At 31.7% G+C, this 19535-nt stretch overlaps 1 protein-coding gene across 1 annotated transcript; it reads right to left on the bottom strand.

Moving 5' to 3' along the window:
• Window positions 1-1498: 1498 nt before the first annotated feature.
• LOC140438419 (uncharacterized) lies at window positions 1499-18639 on the bottom strand. Its single transcript, XM_072528101.1, has 4 exons — window positions 18480-18639; window positions 12107-12196; window positions 6697-6841; window positions 1499-1738 (listed from the first exon to the last, which is right to left on the bottom strand). The coding sequence occupies exons 1-4, from the start codon at window positions 18614-18616 to the stop codon at window positions 1589-1591; spliced, it is 522 nt and encodes a 173-aa protein (XP_072384202.1). The 5' UTR covers window positions 18617-18639; the 3' UTR covers window positions 1499-1588.
• Between the last annotated feature and the right edge of the window lie 896 nt (window positions 18640-19535).

The raw sequence follows: 19535 nt of genomic DNA, 5'->3' as shown, positions 1-19535 counted from the left end.
CAAGTAAATTTAGTGATTGAAAAGTCGTCTGATTCTAAAAAAGAACCTGTTAAAATATATACATAATAAAAAAGATCTACCTACATATCTAAATTCACTGGTATATTTGTTAATTATTTTACAGGCATAAATAAACTTGGTTGTCGTTTCATAGATTGTAATGTACATGTTACTTGCATGTACAAGCTTACTTGAATCTAATGATTCTTTTTCACACAAGTTTTTTGCATTGAGCAGCTACTATTTTCATAGAGCAGCTACTTCAAATCTTTATAGTAGTATGTAAAAAACAACCTACAATTACGGTGAAAACTATAGTAAGTCAAACTTGCAATACCTTCTGCTACTTCTTGCAACGAAGACTATAGTAACTTAACTTACTATAGTTTTCGCCTGCCTAATTGAGGGTCAGTAAACTTATTATAGAATGCAAATGTTTTACTGATTGCCTTAAAATTTATACCTGAGTTACTATACTTTCCTACCAAATAAAGCTCAAAAAAGAATCATCATCAATCAGCCCTGAGTTGTCCATTGTTGAACATAGGCCTCCTCTAGACTTTTCCATCTGCTTCTGTTCTGCGCCTCTGCTATCCAATTGGTCACGATTCTTTTGAGGTCGTCGGTCCATCGCGTTGGGGGTCTTCCTCGGCTTCGCTTGTCAGCCCGTGGTCTCCACTCAAGCAATTTTTTTGTCCAACTGTCGTCTTTCATTCTTGCAACATGTACTGCCCATCTCCATTTTTGCCTTGTAATATTTTCGATAATGTCTTCCACTCCGGTTCGTCTACGAACTTCCTCGTTTCTCATTCTATTTCTTAAGCTTATTCCAAGCATTGATCTCTCCATCTTTCGTTGTGTCCTCAATTTTTCTGCTGATGTTTTTGTGAGATTTAAGGTTTCTGCTCCGTGTGTGAGGACTAAGGACTGAGGATTCAAAAAAGAATAATAATACCATAATCGTGAGTCAAATATAACGTTTTTTAAATTACTATAGTCTTATTATAATCTTATAATTCTTATAATTACTATACTATACTATATTTTTATAAATACTATAGTCTTATAAGTTTTAAAAAGTTTTTTTGTGTTTTTTTGAGAACTTTATTTTATTAAACTAATTTTTTAATTTAAGATGATCTTAAGAGGTCTAACGTGCTCTTAAAGTGAATTAAATTACCTAGTAAGACATTATGGGTTAAGTGAAACTTTTGTTCTGAAAACTATGTTTTTTTCTAAAGCAGGTATGAGTTTAATTCCAATTTTTTTTAACTCGTATCATCAAACAATTGTGTATAGTTTACCAAAAAAAGAAATAAATCGCTGAAAATAAAACTTATTTTAATTTATATGATATTATAAACTTTGTTTTTGCAATTACGTGAATTAGCCATTTTTCACTTAGCACTTGTATCGAGATTAAAACATTATGAAAAGATATTTATTGTAATTTTTATAAAAAAAGTACAATAAGGAAAATTAAAAAAAAAACCAAAAATTTCATAAAAAGTTTATTCAAACCGTTAACATAATCTAGACAAAAACTGTGTCGCATCTTAAGCATTTCATTTGGTATTTTGCCATATTCTCACGCATTCAAGATGATTTTTATAGCTGCATTAAATGCATTTCTCGCTATTGATGATAAAGCAACCTCGATTTTATTCACGAGATCCAGCAATGGTAGGTTATCAGCAATAAAGTATTTTATAACTTTTGCTATACCTTCAGCAAATAACTGCAAATAAAATGATTATATTTGAGAACATGTAAATCTTGTGTATATAGTATGTAGTGTTTTTAGTAATCAACATTAAAAAAAATTTAAAGAGTCTCGTATAAAACCGTGAATGATCCTAATGGTCATAAAATTTACTTGTGGTCTTACAAATTTACCTTTGATAGTTAACTGTAAATCAATTACTGTTTTTTTGTTCAAGTACAAGCTGCGGAGATTTTTTAAACTAGATATGGATGTATTATTTGCTATTGCTACCGCCAAAAAGGTAGCGAAACAACAGTAGAAAAGCTCATAAAATCTGTATCATCAACTTGATACCAGGGAAGGAGAAAAAATGGCATAACATATATCGAAGGAATCAAAAAATTTTAATCAAATTTAATCTGTGCGAGATAAAAAATAACAAAATACTATTTTACGATAAAGATATCAAAAAAAAAGATAAAAAAAGTACTTTCGTAATTTAGTAAATAAAGAATTTGACTGAAAACCAGTTAAGTCAATAAAGAAACTAACAGCAATGGTCACCAAAATAACAAACAAGGAAGTGGTTCGCAAAAAAATAAAGAAAAGAAAAGCAGTTGGACCAGATGATATTCATGTGAAAGTGTGGAGAGTATGACGAGAGTGAGAACATGATGGCTAATAGATTTATTTAATAAAATTATAAAAATTGGACTAATGCTAGACAAATAAAAAAGCAGCATCTTTTAGTAGCTAACTATTACATATATGATATACAACAATGAATAAACTACAGGGTCAACAAACTATTTAGTCGCATTATAAAAATATGGGAGAAAATAATTAATGGACGGATACGTAAAGAAACCCAAATATCCGATGATCAGTTTGGCTTTGTATAAAGCAGATCAAAGACAGATGCATTTTTCATTATGAGGCAGTTAATAAAAAGAAAAAACAGGAATAAAGAGACAAACGCTCATATGGTATTTATGATCTTAAGAAAAATTAAATATGATATGACGTTCTTTGAGAGGTTATGTGGTTCGCACTCAATAAGAAATGAGTCCTTGGTAAATACGTAAAGATTCTGAGAGTTATGTATGAGGATTTTTTTTTGTATATTTTGGTTTTGCAGGAACTGTAAAACCTAACACGGAATGGGATGATCGCACTATAATTTATTGGAAAAATTATTGAATGTAAACAAAGTGAATATTTCAATACTTACAACTAAAAGAGAAACATTTAAATTTTGCTTAACATATCTTAATGATTAGACTAAGGCAAATATGAAAATTGCATATTTTGCATATAATGCATAAAAAATGCAAAAATGTCAAATTTTACATATTTTTTTATAAAAGTAAGCATAAAGTGCATATAATTTGAAAATTTAGTGTGAACTATATATTTTTATATTCAACCTTACAGATAGCCTGAAAATGCCAATATTTAATTTTGTTTTATAATCACTTGGTATTGAAATTCTTGGTATAGTACCTAATGAAAGACAGCCGCTTATAGTTTTGTTACGTTTTGTCCTGGAATTACGGGTTTGTGTTTGCCAGTTTATGTCTCTAGGCAAACATTTTTATTTCGACGGTCAGTTTCACTTGGTTTTACTTTTGTTGTAAAATTGGGGGCACAAACAACGTGTATTTCTAATTGTGAATAATTATTGTGCTTTGAAAATACCGAAAATAAGCAATTTTTCAACTTGGATAAAACCTTACAAAGAGCTATCTGTGGATATGGATAAAGTTTATTGCTCATGTTGTGGCAAAACCGTAAGTACATACGTATTATTTTTTATTTTATTTTAAAAATTTACACGGTGGTACAAACACGGTTGGAGATTATGTTTAGGAAAAGTACCAACACAAGGCTAGTTCGCAATAAGTCGATGTATTTTTTCTTTTTTCAAGCATTTTTGAAACTGCTTGCGATAAAAAATAGGATACCTATTTAAAATTCAAATCATTCAATAGTCTACTGAAAGGTCGCTAATATTTTTTTCTAACAATAGCATAGTTTGCTTTAATTTTGCTAAAAACAAAAACATATTATATATATAATTAATTAAGTGCTTTTAATTTATGCTCACATTATTTTTTCTTTAAATGTAAAAGAAAAGACCAACAGCCTCTTGTAAATATTTGGGGGTTCTTCCTTCTTGCACAGTCATTTCTTGACATTTTCAAGATTACTACACCGATTTTTATTTGATTTAATTTAAATATTTTAATCGTTATGCAAAAACGGTTAATTTTTAGTTTATTTCTACAATCATATATTTTAAAAATGGGTACAACTATAGAATAATTATAGATTTTATCTAAAAAAAAAATTCAAACAGATCAGCATGTCAGAACCGCGAAACATTTAGCTAAAAAAGTAAAAACCACATCCGGTGAAAAATATCAACCTTCAGTGTCCAAGCGCTTTCAGTCAAGTTCCAAAAAACAAACCGAACAAGAAACTTTTAACGAAGACTTGTGTCGTGCATTCTTCTTAAAGTGCCTATCCGTTCCGGATGTTGGCGATCATCACGGCTATCTTTACTTTGTTTATTGCAGCGCGGAACAGTTCAGTGGTAGTCGTGTTATACCACATTCGTAAATTTTGAAGCCAGGAAATGCGTCTTCCCGGTCTTCTCTTACCATTTACCTTCCCTTGGAGAATCAGCTGGAGAAGGCCGTAACGTTCTTGATTTCTCATTACATGTCCTAGATACTCCAACTTTTTAGTTTTGACGCTCATGAGAATTTCACATTCTTTCCCCATTCTACGCAGGACCTCCACATTAGTAACTCTGTTAACCCAGGTTATAAGTAAGATGTAGAGCAGAACCGTGAACATGTAGCAGTTCAATAGACGCCATTTTTTTTAATGATATGTCTCTACTGTTGAAAATGGTTCTCATTCTAACGAATGCTGCTTTTGCTTTTATTATTCGTTGTTTAATTTCTGTTGAGTGGTCCCATTGGCTATTTAAATTGGTGCCTAGATATGTATATTGCTCGACTCTTTTGATATTCTGTTGGTTGATTTTAAGTTGAGCGTTTAGTATTGGTTTTTTACTAATTGTCATAAATTTTTATTTTCTTTATGTTAAGAGCTAGTCCGTACCTGTTGCTGACTTCTGTTATGCGATTTATTAATATCTGTAAGTCATTCAGATTATCGGCAAAAACTATAGTGTCATCTGCATATCTAATGTCATTTAACCATTCACCGTTTATTAGTATTCCTTTCGCACAACTGTCTAAAGCTTCCTTAAATACCCATTCAGAATAAATATTGAACAACAATGGAGACAAAATACAGCCCTGTCGTACTCCACGTTCTATCGCAATTTTTTCAGTTAACTGGTCTTCTATTTTGATTTTGGCCGTTTGATTGTAGTAAATGTTGTCCATTAGTATCTTGTAATATACCGCTTTCAAAATTATCTAATAAAAACTTTAGTTGTTAAAAAAATATATTGCAAACAAAACATTCCCAGTGAACGAGCTCTAACGAGAAATATTGTCAATTTGTTATACTCCACAACATAAACGCCGAAATAGGTAATAATTACTTTTACATATGTGGGGACGAGACCACAGACTCGTCAGGAAGATACATTGTGTACTTGTTGAATGGTGTACTTAGGGGTGAAACCTTTCCAAAATCGTATTTAATTTCCTGTAAGAAATTGGAAAAAACCAACGCTCTAACAATATCACCGTCTCTACAAGAAGCATTAGCAAACTTTTTTCTTCCTGCTGCTGTGCCAAATGATAAATCATTGCTTATTTTATCTGATACCGCACCATATATGGTGAAAGCAGGACAAAATTTAAAAATATTTTATCCAAACTTATTACGTGTCACTTGTTTAGCGCATGAAATAAACAGAGTTGCGGAGGAAGTAAGAAAAAAAATTTCCACTAGTTAACAGTTTAATAGCGAGCGTCAAAAAGGTATTCTTGAAATCACCTGTAAGAATACAATGTTACAGAGATATGCTTCCTGCTGTTCCACTGCCACCATTTTAACCGGTCTGGGAACATGTTTTGAAGCAGCTAATTTCTATGCTGATCATTTTGTCGATTAAAAAAAAATAAATAACCTTTTAACAGATGATAGTTGCCAATCTTTATTGGAAGCTAAGCAAGCCTTCCAAAATAACATCCGCCAACAGTAACTGTCATTCATAAAATCAAATTATAGTTTTGTCCAGAAAACTATAACTTAATTGGAATTCTCCAAATTATCATTGTCAGAGAGAACAGTTTTAATGAAAGAATTTGAGTGATTGTGTCAAAACCTTAAAGGTACTATTGGAAAGGAAAAAAATAGTGGTTACCAGGTTCTTTCTGAAGTGGTTCAAGTACTAGCTAGGACATGTTCCAAACCACGTAATTTAGAACCATTTATTATGGTAAATTTGAAAAATGCACCAGTTACATCAGTTGATGCCGAAAGAAGCTTTTTTATTTACAAATATATATGTATTCAGATAGAAGCCATAAGTTGTCATTAGAACATTTTGAACATCATTTGATAATCTATTGTTACCACAATTCAAAATAATATTTATATGTTAAAATAATTGTGTATGTTATATATTTATAATATTGTATAAGTATTTTTGTAAATAAAAAAATATTGTAAATATTTTTTATTACATGCATATTTTCTAGGTAAATATGCCTATTCTGCATAAAATACTGCATATTTTTGCATAAAATACTGCATATTTATGCGCATATTTTATACTTTTTTATTTGCATATTTGCCTAAGTCTAATTATTACAGTTTTGTCGACAAATTAGATTTTTAAACAGATATTTCGTCGAAAATCTAGCCAATATCAATATACTGCACTTAAAAAAAACTAAGTGATTGTATGTTTACGGTTACTGATTTCTACTTACGTATAAAGAATTCATAAGTCGATATTTTTAGGTGTTTACAAAATATTTAAAAACACTATTACTTACATCAAAAAGATCTTTTCCAGTAGGTAATAGCAGGGACACTCCGGAACTCAATTTATAATACAACGGTTTCAATAAATGCTGAAAGTTTGAAAATAAGCTACGTGTGTGAACAGATACTTTTAATTTTTCTGAAATAGTAGTCACCCTGTAAAAAAATAACAATATTAAAATTATACCGAATTTTCGTCCAATTCGTGGTTCTTGCATATTGTAAGAGGAGTATAATGGATTATAGTATTCTTTAAATAACAATTTCATTAAATTCAACAATTTTTTCATAAAATCTATTATAAATAAAATATCTATGAAGTTTATTAAAGAAGTATATATTATTCATAAATATTTATTTTTTACAATAAACATTACCTCAAATATTAAAAAAAAAAATTAAAACGAAAAATTGTTTAAACCAATTAGATAGTTTATTTTTAACAACTGAATTATTTAAATATTACATATTCGTAATGTACTCAAAAGATACATAAAAATTAAAAAAAGAAACGTCGAAATCTATAAACAAGAAACACAAATACAGTTAACAGCTCCTTCGTCTCCTGCGTTCACACTGGTTTCAAAGCCCACCACTTTGGTGGACCACAATTTTGAAGCTTTGTGAACGATTCCATTAAAATGCAAATCTTTTTCGAATTTCTCACATCAAAACCTTAAAGTATGTTCTTTCAGATGACTCAAATAAAGTCTCTTAATTGTTAGAAACAAAGCTGCTATCAATTTATAAAAAAATGACTAAGTAAATTTGTAAAAAAATTCAGGCTGTCAAAATATGAAAAAATCAGTTTTTTCAGTCAATGATTAAAAAGTTATTCTCATTGTTTATAAGCAAAAAATTGACATGTTTTTGCCAAATTATTTTTCAATATTTAGAATTATTTTTACTCATTTTTTTTAAATAATATTAACCTTCCACCGGTAACGTGAATTCTTGTAACATAGTTGGTTACGTCGGTCTACGACACCGACTTTTTTAATAATGAATATCTTAGGTTGTGATTTTCTGTTAATATTTTGTTGTGACTAAATATTTAATATAACTATATTTAAATAACAATATAGTAAGAAATAATCAATATTTATTTTATTTTCGAAAAAAAAAAATGCACATTAAAAAAAATTGGCTTCTTTTAGGTACTAACATAATTGACAAACAATTTACAAAAATGTGTCAAGTTTTTGAATACAAAATACCAAAAAACATAAAAACAAGGGTTAAAATGTCACAAAAAGAAATTACATTATTCAACAGATGTCCAACATAAGCTGAAACTATTGTCATTCGCTAAAAACTTATAGAAACTATATTTGCTTCCTCATTTTCTTCTACACTGCACACAACGCATAGTCCGGTTAATTGTTCCAAACACATATATTTGACACACTGCCTACAAAAAAACCAAGTTTTGCGGTTTTTCTTACTAGTGGAGAACGTACATCTTCCATACACATTATTCTGGATAGGTTGATTTCTTGTCTGCATGCCACAAATTTCCACTTCCACAAAGAAAACCAAAGTCTTTGAAAAACTTTTGTCTAGGAATGCGTGTGTCTGTATTCGATTTATATATAAGGTTGGAGTTTATCCCAGCGACATTCAAACAACTGTAAAAAATGACCATTGGCCAGCGACAGGTTGCTCTAGCGCAATTGTATGCCGTGCAGAGTTTGTTCATGACATCCACGCCTCCTTTAGTCTTATTATAATCTATGATTATGTCTGGTTTACCTGTAGCATTAACAATGTTGTCGTCGTAATGCATAGTAGATAACAATAAAACATTTTTACCTTTTTGGGGTACATACGATACAAGGGTACACTTCTCTTGAAATGCGAACGTACTGGTTTTTTCTGGCCTTTGTTGTGTTAGCACTAAAGGAATTTAAGATTTATTCTTTCGTAACGTTCCTATAACAGTTAGATAATGTTCACGTTGAAGTAATCGCTCGAGCTGAACGCTTGTGAAAAAATTATCCATGGTAACTTACCTTCCCGTTCCCTAAATCGGTTCACACAAACGTGACTTATTTGACGTATTAACAAAATATTTTCCTGCTGGCTGTCTACCAATATATATCTTCATCTTGGACGTATAATAAATCTCAGCGTCTGCTAAAGCATATATTTTTATACCGTTACGATTTGGTTTATTCGGTATGTAAACCCTGAATGAACATTTGTTGCGAAATGCTTCTAACTTTTCATCTATCGTAGTATATGCTGAAATATTGTAATGCTTCGATAGATTAGAATTTAAAGCTTTAAAAATCTCACGTATCGCGGACAACTTGTCGAATTAATGCCTCTGTATTGCCTAGTACTTTTGTCATCGAACCGAATGTGTCTTAAGATGAACTGGAACCTCTTTAGCGAAATCATAAGGCGATAAATTCCCATTGACCTTCCCTTTATGTTCTAAATAAATCATTAGCATTTTGATGATTGCTTTTCTTAGCGCCAGATATGTACAACAGCCCAAACAGAGCTTTTAATTCTATAAGATCAATTGGCCTAGTCGTTCTGTTATTTACTGTGTCATAGCGTTTCAATGCTATGAACTTATTGGTGCATTCTACTATTTTTTCTAGAATATCTGTAGTGAAAAAACATTCCCAAATCTCTTTTATTACCAATTTTTGCCGAATATCACTTTTTGGTCCTGCCAGATTGGGTAGAAGATTTTCGGTACGAATCAGAACGTTACGATTAAATTCATGATGTTTCCTCCACCTTGTTCCATCTTTCCCAAACAAATGTGGTATGCGCGGTATTACTTCTACTGGTACATAATTTTCGACATATTCTTCATCACAGAAATCCTCCTCTGAATTGGTATCATATTCTAGAACTTCTGAACAATCATCCTGCAAAACTTGCATCGTCATCTTCTGGTTCCGGTTCGGAATTAGCAACAATTTCGTTAAAAAGTTTGTTGCAACCTAATTTGTTCTCTTTCGTAAGCCATATACAACTCCTAAAATTAGTATCTATTATTTAAACTGACTATAAACCAAAAACGACAAAAACTTACCGTTGAGTATAACACAAATGTTAACCTCGGTCGCTCACACCGTCAGGTCGAATAAAATATGAACTATCCGCACTCGGCCACAGATTTTTCAAGACTAAATAGCATGATGAGGATTCGAAAGCTACCTGGCCGCTCGGACAAAAGAATATGCGCATTTGAGTTTTAGCGCAAAAAATCTATCACGTCGGTGTCAGGGACCGTACGTTACCACTCGAAGGTTAATAGAATGAATTAATTTGGGATAAACAAATTAAATAACTTTTAAACCCTTTGACCGATCGACTTGAAATTTTGATCTTATTTTAATCACCACAAGACTCAACATCGCGTCTAATATAAAGGTTATAAATTTATTTTAAAAAAAGTTATTGGCATTTATAAAAAATCCGACATTTCCGACTTATTTTGCAACTTTCTAAGCAAAAAATAAAAATAAAAACGTTTAGAAAACGCCATTTGAAAGTTTTTTGTATGACATAAGTTTCTTTTTTTCTTAAATTGGTTTCAAACGCTTTACTTTTTGCTGATAGACGAAAAAAGCGAAAATTTACCTTCCTTTAAAAATTACCTATTTATATATTTCAAATTCGTTAAGTTGGCAGTCCCTAGTTCTGTTCGAATTCGGTGTTGGTGTGACGCGGTAATTTTTGATCGAAACATCCACGTGAAGACACATCTGCGGGTACCCAAATAACGTGAAATATTTAGGATTTAGTTTAGTTTTTTCAATAATTTTAGGTGAGTTGGGGTACATTTTTTTGGGTTTTTGTTTGGAATTATGGTTTTGGTTTGTTAATTTTGGATTCCATCTTAATTGGGGCCAGTAAGTAAATTTTACATTAAGTATATGCAGCCATTTTTAAATATCCATTTTTACATCTTTATAATGATTTAGTGTCTATAATTATTTCAATTGATCCAAAGATGTAAGAAGTTTCTACAAGTTTAAAATCCTTTTGTTTGTTTTTGACTTTCCTTTTTCCTACACAACGGGAACTGAAATTATTAGGAGTTATTTATTTTTAGCCGGTTTCCCTCAAATAGAAAGAAACAGATTACATTTACGAGAAGTCACCTGGGGAAGAATTCTGGATTAAATACTAGAAGGCCGGCTAAAACGACCTACCTGCAAGGACTGGTCAATTTGACCACTTCTTGCTTTCGGGGTATTCCAACCAACCAAAAATTTATTAAGAAACACATTTATTAAAAAATGCATAATAGATTCGTAATAAACATTTTGTTTATAAAAAAGCATTACGTACATGCACTGTAAGCATTGATTACATAAAATTGTTTCTGTTCTTGGACACTTGCTACAAATTCTTTATTGTGGTTGTCGCACAAATCCCTGATTTTTGTTATAACAAGCTGATTTTTTGCACTTTTTCTTCCTGTCTTTCTTTTTTCTTTAGATTTGAAAAACCTAATACATTTTCTTGAATTGTTCTGATAACAAATGACTTAAAAGAGATTGAAACTATGCTTTCTCAGTTAGATGCCGCCTGTAACGAAGTTGGGTTGAACATAAATTTGGAAAGACACAACATATGACAAATCTGGTACCAGGCAAAAATCCAAAAGTTGACTGCTACGAAATAGGATTAGTTCATAAATATAAATACTTAGGTCATGAAATCCAAATTGATAGGGACAACCAAACTGCTGAACTGTAAAAAAGAATCACTTTAGTATGGGCCGCATAAGAGCTCTATCAGACATCTTCAAAAGCAACATGCCAATTTATTTGAAAAAGAAGACGTTCGACCATTGTGCGCTTCCAGTTAGGACTTATGGTGCAAAAAGAGTTTCTTTCACCATGGCTACAGTAACCAAACTCAGAGAAACTCAAAGACAAACGGAATACTCGCTACTAGGTCAGAAACACAGTTATGAAAGAATACATAAGAAGGGGGACAGGCGTCAGAGGCAGAATACTTAGACGATGGACAGATGATGTCAACAGAATCGCCGGGAGTTGGCTGCAAGAAGCTCAAAACCGACAGAACTGGAAGGGAGTAGGGGAGGCCTATGTCCAACTTCGAACGCAAAAGGCTGTATGGTGATGATGATGATGATCTTCCTTTTGATTTTTTTCTCTTATTAGGTTTTTTTGTAGCACAGAGAAAATTGGTTTTATTTTTTTCTCTAAATTATTTCTCTAAACTAAAGAAACAGTTATTTGTGGTGCGTAATACGAAACTTCTGACAGGAATCAAAGTTAATAAGAAATTATATTAGTAATCGAAGTAATTACTATTACTGAAAAACCGTCGATTGCAAATTATTGAGAGGAATTTCTTACAGTTCAATCATAATAATTATATCATGTACAAACACGTTAAAAGATACAAGAAATGACTTACTTTTCTACAACTACTTCCTTTACTTTTTCTGGATGACGATAATTGTTGGCTATATTATTCAAGCAACCTTTAGCGGCTCCAACGTTTTCCCTTAAATCAGAATAAATATATCAGTAAATATTATTAAGAAATGGGATCACTTTTAACTTATTTTAAAAAACAGACAATTCTTTAAATATTACAGAAATGATTTAATTACTATTTAAATGGGAATAAGCCACAATTAAAGGTTAAAGTACTTTTATTGTCGTTTCAATTTCCACTTCGGAAATCGTTCTCAAAATACAAACATTAGTAAATTAAACAAATTTTGTATTTTTGTTACTTAGTGAAAAATTCTTCTAATAATTTAATTTTATCTGACTCATTTATATTGACAATTCAGACATACATTATACATTTTAAAGTAGACGACTTTAAAATGATATTGCCAATATTGTTAAGTTGCGCTCCTGGGACGACTTTATTTATAACATAGTTCATTCGATTACATGAAATCAACTTTAACTTGAGAATATCCATCAGAAAAGATCATAGCATGTAATTCGTCTTAAAAAAGACAAATACATGCCATGATTACAGTAAAATTCTCCTGTTATTGATTCCATAGTAAATTATGAGGGAAAAAACCAGGAAAAAACCTCATAATACTATCCTGACATGGTAGGTATTTGGTCGTGCATTTAGTTTACCTTCAATAAACACCAAATTCTCATTTTATATGTTTATTATTAAAAAAACATAAATGGTGTATGCTATATATATTACTGACTTACTAATATTGGTATTTTTTGTCATGACATGGCATGTATTTGTCTTTTTAAAGACGAATTACATGCTATGATCTTTTCTGATGAATATTTAACTTGAGAATAAGTTGATTTCATGTAATCGAATGAACTATCTTATAAGTAAAGTTGTCCCAGGAGCGCAACTCAACAATATTGGCAATATAATTTTAAAGTCGTCTACTTTAAAATGCATAATGTATGTCTGAATTGTCAATATAAATAAGTCAGATAAAATTAAATTATTAGAAGAATTTTTCACTAAGTAACAAAAATTTGTTTAATTTACTAATGTTTGTATTTTGAGAACGATTTCCGAAGTGAAAATTGAAACGTCAATAAACGTACTTTAACCTTTAATTGTGGCTTATTCCCATTTAAATAGTAATTACTTTAAAATGCCACAAGAAAATAGCTTCAGAACAATATTAAGAAATGATTTATATAACAAATTTCAAAGTTAATGGAAAAAACATAATATAAATAAATATTTATGTCCATCGTTGCATTTTCGCAACACTCTTAGCTCATTCATACAATGACCTCTATATTTTCTCCATCCGTTCGTTAGCAGGTTACCACTGATAGTTAAAGTGTCGAATTTCTGTTCAAAAAGGCAGTTAATAGGATAATTTGATCTAATACTTGAATTGCCTCGGTTTATTTATGTTATTAGAGAGATCGCATTAATATAATAGATATATTCTTCACCTCTACCTAGGTAAGTAAACAATATATTTTTATAGTTCTGTAATTGTAGTTTAAACTTTAGTGTTATGTTTTCGCATCACTAAGTGCAAACAATAATGGTGCTTTCATTTTGTTAAGTTGCGTTTTTGCAACACTGTTAAAAAATGAATCTGATTTCAAATAAAAATTACTACGCGTAATATTGAAGGATTTAATGATTTGTTTAAAAATTTCTAAAAGAAATTTGTCAAATATATTTTTGAATAACATGTCTATGAAACTATCATTAGTCGCCTAAAAATAAATGTTCTATTCCCAAAATTTGCTGTGAAAAGTACCGATCAAGTTTGGATACAAATCTTGACGTTGATTAATCTAACATCTGATTGTTTGATTGTCTTTTAGGTGTTTATGGTCCCGTAAGGGACCAAACCACAAAATAATTATAAAAAAAGGATTTGATTCATGAAATGGTATATTCCTGCAATTTTCGGAAAATTTGCAAACATTTGAATGTGCAACGATGTTACCACATGTTATTGATGCAGATAATTATTTCACATTTCTTAAGTTGGTGGATTACATTAAGAAAGGTGCAATTGGTTACTGTTGAAATATCAATATATTTTGTTTCTACTTTAATTGTTGCTCGTAATGAGTCAAAATTTTGCTGACAAAGGTGCAGTTATCGGGCTTGTTTAATATTATGAACAAGAAGCTGTCATAAGAATAAATAATTTAAAACCTAAAAAAATAAAAATCAAAAGAGGTATTAAAAAAATCTACAAAGAATTTTAGATAAGGTTGTTGCAGCTAGTGAAGAATTTGGTGTGTCACTAAACGTAAAGAAAACAAAATTCATGGTTATATCAAAGAAAAATATTAGATACATCAATCTACACATAAATAATAAGACGATAGAACAAGTTCAGAATTATAACTATTTAGGGGCAAACATTAATGAAACAAACGATTATACCAAATAAATTAGAGTTAGAATAGAAACGGCTAGAAGTGCATTAAATAATATGGAACAAATAATATGTCACAAGAAGGGAAGATCAATCTCTAAAGTCCCGAAAGACAGTCGATCTAGAGGAAGGAAACCTTGAGGAAAAATTACCTGGTCCTCCAGGTTGGGGGTTTAGGCGTCAGGCCAGTTCCCTGTCACTTGTAAAAACTGGAAATTACTAAAAAGCCTAATGCTTGCCTCGGAATTTCGGACGGATTATATGGAAAAAGACACAAGCTACGGAAACGGATATTGAATATTGGTACATGGAATGTCCAGGGAATAAGAGTAAAAATGGAAGAAGTTATTCATGAACTAAAAAACGCCAACATGGATATAGTAGTCTTGACGGAGACTAAGAAAAAAGGAACTGGCACAGAAACTGTAAATAACTATACACACATATTCAGTGGCATCCCAAAACACCAAAGAGCAAAGAGAGGAGTCTCTGTAATGATACACAAAAAATTCAAACACAAAATAACTGATTTCGAAACAATCGACGAAAACATCATACGTGTTAATATCAACATAAATCAAACGCCAGTGACAATTCTTGGAGTCTACGCCATCTCAGATGACGAATCAATTGCTGCTAAGGACGAGTTTTTCGAAAAATTGAACAACATAATCACCAACATAGGAAAGTCACGAGAACTGATAATACTGGGAGATCTGAATAGCCGGGTGGGTCAAAGAATAAACAGTGAGGTGATCGGTCCCTACGGTGAAATAAACCTGAATGACAATGGAGAAAGGCTGATCCAAGTGTGTCAGAGTCATACTCTGAGAATAATGAACGGCTTCTATAAACACAAGGATATTCACAAATACACATGGGTACAACATACAAGGAATCTAAAATCGATCATTGACTATGTAATAGTCAAACAAAGCACTACCTTAAAAGTGAATGATGTAAGAGTACTTAGAGGACCGACGTGTGGTTCCGATCACTATATAGTTAGGACAAAAATGGTATTTCCTTTTAAATCTAACAAGGACAATAACGTTAATGAGGAACCTCAATAAACAGAAGTGATAACGAACAAACGATATAACTTAAACAGCCTTATCAACGAAAGCACAAGAAACCTATACCAGCACAGATTAGACGAAAAGTTGCTACATAATATAGAAGACCAGTCAGTAGAACAAATTTACGAAAACATAACGAGTAGCATCAAAGAAGCAGCAGAGGAGGCCATTGGACTAAAAACTAATTCCGCTAGTAAAAAACTTTGGTGGAATCAAGAAATTGAAGAACTAGTACTTCGGAAGAAAAAAGCATACCACAAATGGCTAAATACAAAACAGGAGTTGGATAGAGAAGAATACAAAGATATTAAAAAGAGAACACGACAACTAGTAAACACAGCTAAACGAGAAATGTGGGACAAAAAATGCAAAGAGATAGACACATATGTGGGAGGTAGAAAATGCTCAGAGACGTGGAAATTCCTGACAATAGTTAAATCAAATGAAAAAAGAGAAACAAACATACAATTAATAACAACAGAGAACTGGATCCGACATTACGAAAATCTATTAACAGAAAACAGAGAGGAATATAGAGAAATGTCTCCAACTGAAATACACATACAGGGAGAAACGATAAACATCGATGAGAGGACTGTCATAAAAACGATACAACTACTAAAAAATGGTCGAGCTGCAGGTCCGGAGGGAATTTCAGCAGAACTAATCAAATGCGGCACTAACAAACTGTTTGAACGATTAACCTGGTGTATAAACCAATATCTAAACGGTGCACCAGTCCCGCATGAGTGGAAAGTATCCTTCATATCATCTATACATAAGAAGGGAAGTAAACTGGACTGCTCAAACTATCGAGGTATATCAGTAACCAGTACCTTAAGTCGCCTATATGGAAGGATACTTCGAGACAGTATCGAACAAGAATATAAGGAACAAGAAGAAGAGGAACAATCTGGCTTTAGAGCGGGAAGGAGCTGCACCGATAATGTGTTTGTTTTGAAACAAATAATAGAAAAAAGATCAAGTACCAATCAAGAAACCCACCTTATGTTTATAGACCTTCAGAAGGCCTATGATACTGTACCCGCTAAAAAGCTATGGAAAGTTTTGCAGGAAACAAACATTAACCACACAGTAATTAACGCCCTTAAACAGCTTTATGAAGGATCAACGTCGGGAATAAAAATTGGAAATAGACTTTCAAAAAAATTTCCTGTAAACAAGGGACTCCGGCAGGGGTGTTGCATATCCCCCACATTGTTTAAAATCTACGTGGCGAAAGCACTGTATCAGTGGAAAGGAAAGTGCAGAGGAATGGGCATTGACCTGGGAGAAACTTGCCTATATACCCTACAGTTTGCAGACGATCAAGTCCTTATAGCCAACGATAAAGAAGACCTGACATATATGGCCAGAAAACTACAGGAAGAATACAAGAAGTGGGGTTTAGAACTCAATACACAAAAAACAAAATATCTCCCAATAGGCGCAGAACTATCCAACATTCAGATGGACACAACCGAAATTGCATTCTGCACTGAATATACCTACCTAGGAATTGATTTCGACACCACAGGCACAGACAATAGGGAAATTAGAAAACGAATAACCCAGGCCCGTAGAACAATTGGATGCCTTAACGGAGTTCTTTGGAGCTCAGAAATTGGTAAAAGACGAAAATACAATATATATGAATCTCTCATAAAAATCAGCTTAACCTATGGTACAGAGACATGGAGACTAACAGAAAGCAATAAAAGAAAACTCGAAGCAACAGAAATGGATGTATTTAGACGATCACTTCGAATATCTAGAGCAGACAGAATTAGAAACGATAAAATAAGAAATCGGATGGGGGTAGATGGATCACTGGCAACAGACATAGAAAGGAAACAACTTATATGGTATGGCCATGTTCAAAGAATGCCAGAAACAAGACTACCAAAAATCGCCATGAAATGGATACCACCAAATCGTAAGAAACGAGGAAGACCAAAAAGAACATGGAAGGAGGAAATAACAAAGGCAATGAGCTCCCGAGACTTGACCGAAGAACATTGGAATGATAGAAATTCGTGGAAATTAGGCATCGGACAACGACGCAAGACGTTTTGAAACCGATATATATATATATATATATATATATATATATATATATATATATATATATATATATATATATATATACAAATAATATGTTAATTTTAGAAAACGAGTACTAAAGTGTTATGTATTTTTTGTTCTTTTGTATGGTGTTGGTGGAGACATGGACTTTAAATAAATAATGTCTCAATAAATTAGAAGCATTTGAAATTTGGATATAACGAAGAATGTTGAGAATCTCCTGGACAGACAGAATAACCAATGAAGAAGTACTTAGAAGAATAGAGAACAGCAGGGAGATACTGGATTCCATCACAATAAGAAAACTACAATATCTGGTTCATATAACACGTGGTGGCAGATATAAATTCCTAAAACTAATAATGCAGGGAAAAATTTAAGGAAAGCGCAGCATAGGTAGAAGAAAAATGTCCTGGCTAAGAAACCTCAGAGAATGTTTTGGATGCAGCTCAACTGAACTCTTTCGGGCTGTAGTGTAAAAAGTTAGAATAGCAGTGATGATTGTCAACCTTCGTCGCGGAGATGGCACGTAAAGAAGAAGAATAATGCCAGGCCAGTATAATTATCTTCATAATATTTAACATCCTGTCCCACCAAAAATACCATAACGATGAAATAATCAACCTGTATATATATATATATATATATATATATATATATATATATATATATATATATATAATCAACATATTTAATAATTGTCGTATAATTTTGTAAAACGGCATTAAAAAATATTACCAAATTTGTAATTTACACTTACTTAGTAATTGATATATTGTTACATCTTCTTGGTCTACAACCCCTGTATTTGCGCCATAAGTACCCCAAAAGAAAACCTTCGTTGATTTGAATACTTCCAAGGAAGATTACTAAGACGATAAGTAAATTAAGCTTCATCTTCTTCGTTTTGGAAACACAAGTTTCCCAATTAGTTTTTGGCCATTTTATACCCGAATATTGTAATTTTATTGTTCATTAATTGATTAAAAAACAATAGACAATAATTTGTATATTGAATGGGATAATTACAATTAAAATTTAATTCGAAATAGCTTAATAATTGCGTGCCTTTGAAATTAACGGTCAAAAATCTCGACAAGCGGTAAGTAAAGCTTTCTTACTATAAATTAGTTTATTTCTAGACGGGTAAAAAGGAAAAAAACTGGTCGCTGTTTGCATTTTGTATTTTTTTTTTCATTGTTTTAATTATTTATTTAACCCACATATTACTGCAACTATTTTTTTTTAATTTTTATCTTTACTTAAAGAAACTATAAGGAAATGTGTCTAATTTAAGGACAAAATACTAAAATAATAATTTTTGCATTAGCTGTCAAAATATGTCATATTCTCTTAAAAGAACAGCAGTAAGAAGCAGTATATAATTATTAGGGAGTAAAACTTTATTAATACAAAAATAATTACAAAGTACGGAAATCCTTAAAACATTGTTTAAGGTGTAATTGTATTACATTTTTCGCACAAAAATTGACCCTTTTTCATGCAAAGTCCGCAACGAGATTATTTTTCTTGATAAACAATTAAATGGTTCATACCATCATATCTTGAATGTAAGATCCTGTTGGGCTTTCGTCTTGTTGGGCCGCGTTTGGTATCTTTTCTGTAGGTTTCCAGAAGGCTGCAAGCTATTTTCCTTCTAAATTGAAGCTGATCAAGTCTTCCTCTGTCTTTTCGATCCAATTGCTACGCGTTTTGAACAGCCATATCAATTCCATGTACGTACTATTAGCGGAGAGTGTCATTTTTTCCCTCGAGAGATTGGGTAACGAATAATGTTTTGGTCACAGCGGTCTAC

This window comes from Diabrotica undecimpunctata, chromosome 4 (assembly GCF_040954645.1).
Source record: "Diabrotica undecimpunctata isolate CICGRU chromosome 4, icDiaUnde3, whole genome shotgun sequence".
Classification (NCBI taxonomy): Eukaryota; Metazoa; Arthropoda; class Insecta; order Coleoptera; family Chrysomelidae; genus Diabrotica; species Diabrotica undecimpunctata.
The sequence above is the reverse complement of the archived record's forward strand: the minus strand, read 5'-3'. Positions and strand labels throughout refer to the sequence as shown.